Raw genomic sequence first — 3,831 nt, 5'->3', positions numbered from 1 at the left:
TAAATGACTGGGGTGGTTCTTCTCTTTATGAGAAAATTATACTGGTATGAGTTTCTGGAACTCTTTTAAAAAGCATTTTATTTATTTATTATTTTCTTCCTATGACTATTTTGCTTCCCCTTTCTAAGTATGTTTTTTTTTTTTTTTTTTTTTTTTGGTCTGTGCAGCTTTGTACCATACGCATGCAATTCTCGTGGAGACCAGAAGAGGGCGTCTGATTTCCCCCTCCTTTCCCGCCCTGAACTGGAGCTAACAATCTGTTATGAGCTGCCTTGTGGGAGTTGCGAATTGATCCCTGGAACTTGAGAAATGGCAGCCATGTGCTTTTAAGTGCTGAGCCATCTCTCCAGCCCTGAGTTGCTAGAACTCTTAACTCTGGAGAAACTGCTCTCCCCTGAACACTGCCCCACCCTCCTGTGTCACTTGGTAGAAGTACGGAGAAAATGACATGAAAGTTAGATACTCTCTGCTGATTGGACTTGGGATGAATACAAAGAAGAAAGGGCAGGTACAGAGGCTTGACCAGAACATGCAGCAGTTGCGCTGGTTTCCATTTCCGACTTCACTGTTCCCCATCCTTTCTGACCCTTGGCATCTTTGCTCGGCAGCCTCCTCACCTTGAGAATGGGCGATCCTAATTCTCACCTGTTTTTCATGGTCTTGTTACATAGTAACTGGAGCTGGCCTGCTACTCACATGTAGCTCAGGCTGGCCTCCTCTCATCAGCTTTCCAGCTGTTGAGATTCCAGATGTGTGCCCCCCCCATAGAAAACAACCCTGTTCCTTAAGGGTGATGGAAAGGAGGTGGAGTTTCTTTTTTGGCTGGCATAGGACATCTTTACTGGGACACCAGCTGCTCTTCTGTAGTCCTGTGGTGCTTGAGGTCACCTGTGGTCCTTTTCTGGATGCAATAGCCTCTGCTTTGCCACAGCATCTTAAGGTGGGAGTCTGAAGGCTCTGCCAGTGGAATGTGGGACTCTCTTCCAGGCACACAGTTCTTACTCAGACCTTTCAGCAGTCCCTCCTAGTGCCACCAACCGGTCCCTAAACCCCTTGCCTAGTCTGACTTTGTAATTCTGACCCAGAAGAGATAAACTGGCCCGTGGAGGAGCCGAGAAGCCCAGAGCCCTGGACCCCAGCTCTGGGTCCAGCCACGGACTTCACTGGTTCCCTAGGAAGGACCACAGCATCTGCCGACCTCCAGAAGGCAGGGGCTGGGGCGCAGGTGAAAGTGTCTGCATCAGCTTCTCCAGTCACCCTTTATCGTTTCCAGGAAGGTGCAGGAGGCCCCTTGGCCCCAGCTTAGGATAGCCTGGTCCCCAACCTGCTGCTTGGAGGTTAAAGTTCGTGATTAGGAAAGGAGTGTAAGAGAAGATATTCTAAGTTTACAGGATCTGGGGAGGGACCGAGGATGTAGTTCAAGCTCCAGCAAAGAATGTGACTGGATGTGGTAGTGCATGCCTGTCCTCCTAGAAGGTCAGGAGCATCCTCTGCTAAATCATAGTGAATCTGAGGCCATCCTGGGAATACAGTAGACCTTGTCACACACACGCACACACACACACACACACACACACATCTAGAGAAAGTCTGTCAGTACTCATACCAACATATTATTAACAACTGAACTCCTAACTACCTAAGTATGCCAGAGTGTTGGTGTGTTGGTTCCAGCCCATAGTCCCTCTCTCCCCACAGTTCTGGAATGGTGAACTGCACCAACCCCTTGCCCATCGGAGGCCTCAGCTACATTCAGGGCCACACCGACTCCCATCTTGTGAACACAACTGTGGGCGAGTGCCTGGATGCCACAGCGCAGAGGTTCCCCAACAGAGAAGCTTTGGTTATCCTCCATGAAAACATCAGGCTGAACTTTGCACAGCTCAAGGAGGAGGTAGGTGCCGACCTGGAACCTTCAGAGAGCAGCTGCTGGGCCCTAGATGCTATAGTTGAGTGGAGCTGGATCGTGGGCGTGTGGTGTGGGGCAGCATGAAAGGGACCCCTGAGGGCCCCTGCTGTGGGCATTAGGAGACAGAGGTGGAAGTGACCTAGATACCTCCTGTCCCAGTACTTCCTGGAATATTTGTTTACTGTGTCCCCACCTTCACTGCACTGAGTCCACCAAGGCCTGGCGATCTTAGTTCCTGGTGATTCCTGGGTCTAAAAGGTAGAGTGTAGGAATCAGGGGTCCCTCCTGCTTGTTGTCACCTCACCTGTTGTCCCCTTCTGCTTGCACCAGGTGGACAAAGCTGCATCTGGTCTTCTGAGCATTGGCCTCCGCAAGGGTGACCGGCTGGGCATGTGGGGACCCAACTCCTATGCCTGGGTGCTTATTCAGCTGGCTACCGCCCAGGCAGGCATCATCCTGGTGAGAAGGGGTTACCTGGCAAAGCTGGGTATGTGGAGGGATGTCATTCAAGGGGAACCTCTTAGATACAGAACGAAACCAGTTCTGCCCGGCTTCAGACTTGGTGATGCTTTCATCCCAGGCTCAGCATAGAGCCCTGGCTAAGGGTCGGGTGCTGCCTTGCCCCTCCGAGGGGAGTGGTAGGAGCGTGGAGCATCTTTCCAGGACTCTGGTGTATTCTCTCTGTTCTTCCCCACCCCCACCCCCAGGTGTCTGTGAACCCAGCCTACCAATCATCAGAACTGGAATATGTCCTCAGAAAGGTACCACTTGCTCCTGGTGGAGAGGGGGCATTTCTGATGCGGTTTTGTAGAGGCTAATTGGATGAGGCGGGGCATGCTCAGTGGATAGCATTATGGAGTGTCTTTCCTCAGGCTTTATGTGGTTGGAAGATCTTAGCTCCACAGAGAGGGTCAGTCATGGGGTGATGGGAGTGTTGTGGGTGGAGTATGTATATCAGGTGTGTGTGTGTGCTTGTGTATGTGTATGTGTGTGTGTGTGTGTGTGTGTGTGAGAGAGAGAGAGAGAGAGAGAGAGAGAGAATATGTGTCTAGGGATATGATGTGTATGTTTTTGGACTGGTTTTGGACTGGTTGTGTGTGTGTGTATGTGTGTTTGTTTTGGAGTGGGGTACACATGAGTGCATTAGAGACAGTGGTGTGTGTGTGCGTGTATGTGTGTGTCGGTGTGTTGCGACATGGGTATGTCAGGATAGCTATTCATACATGATACATATATATATATGAAAGTGACCTACTGATTACTGAGGGCTGCGAAGTCTGGGACTCCCTGCTGACCACAGGTCAGAGACTTCTTCTCTCACAGGTAGGCTGCAAAGGTATTGTGTTCCCTAAACAATTCAAGACCCAGCGATACTACGACATCCTGAAGCAGATCTGTCCTGAGCTGGAAAAGGCTCAGCCAGGGGCCTTGAAGAGCGAGAGGTGGGTATGTCTTGGTTTTAGGGAATATCATGTGACATTTCAAACTCTTACCTCCTACAAAGGTGGAGCTGATATCTTCCCGGGCTGTCCTTTAGCCATTTGTCACTATCTTTTCTGTCTCCTAGACTCCCAGACCTGACTACAGTCATCTCGGTGGATACCCCTCTGCCGGGGACCCTGCTCCTGGATGACATAGTGGCAGCCGGTGGCAAGGAACAGAACCTAGCCCAGCTGCGGTACAACCAGCAGTTCTTGTCCTGCTATGACCCCATCAACATCCAGTTCACCTCGGTAGGACAACAGTCTTTAGTCCCAACCTGTGCCCGGCCATGAGGCCCCTCCCTGGGATGAGGGAGAAGGCAGAGAGATGGGAGCAGCCTTCTCTCCTCACTCTGGCCTCTAGCCCTCCTTCTGCCTCAGAAAATTAGCAGCTGGTGTTTTGGGTTTTTGTTTGTTTGGGTTTTTTTTTTTTGGGGGGGG

The 3,831-nt window shown here is 50.9% G+C and overlaps 1 protein-coding gene across 2 annotated transcripts in view; it reads left to right on the top strand.

Moving 5' to 3' along the window:
• Acsf2 (acyl-CoA synthetase family member 2) overlaps positions 1-3,831 on the top strand; it is a 39,133-nt gene that overhangs the window by 21,388 nt on the left and 13,914 nt on the right. For both annotated transcript variants that reach the window (XM_029546405.1, XM_021212358.2), the window contains exons 2-6: positions 1,699-1,894; positions 2,240-2,368; positions 2,617-2,670; positions 3,233-3,351; positions 3,477-3,642. In XM_029546405.1, coding sequence (XP_029402265.1) covers positions 1,699-1,894; positions 2,240-2,368; positions 2,617-2,670; positions 3,233-3,351; positions 3,477-3,642 — 664 coding nt within the window. The remainder of the gene's footprint in view (positions 1-1,698; positions 1,895-2,239; positions 2,369-2,616; positions 2,671-3,232; positions 3,352-3,476; positions 3,643-3,831) is intronic.

Source organism: Mus pahari, chromosome 14 (assembly GCF_900095145.1).
Source record: "Mus pahari chromosome 14, PAHARI_EIJ_v1.1, whole genome shotgun sequence".
NCBI lineage: Eukaryota > Metazoa > Chordata > Mammalia > Rodentia > Muridae > Mus > Mus pahari.
This window is presented reverse-complemented; position numbering and strand designations above follow the sequence as displayed.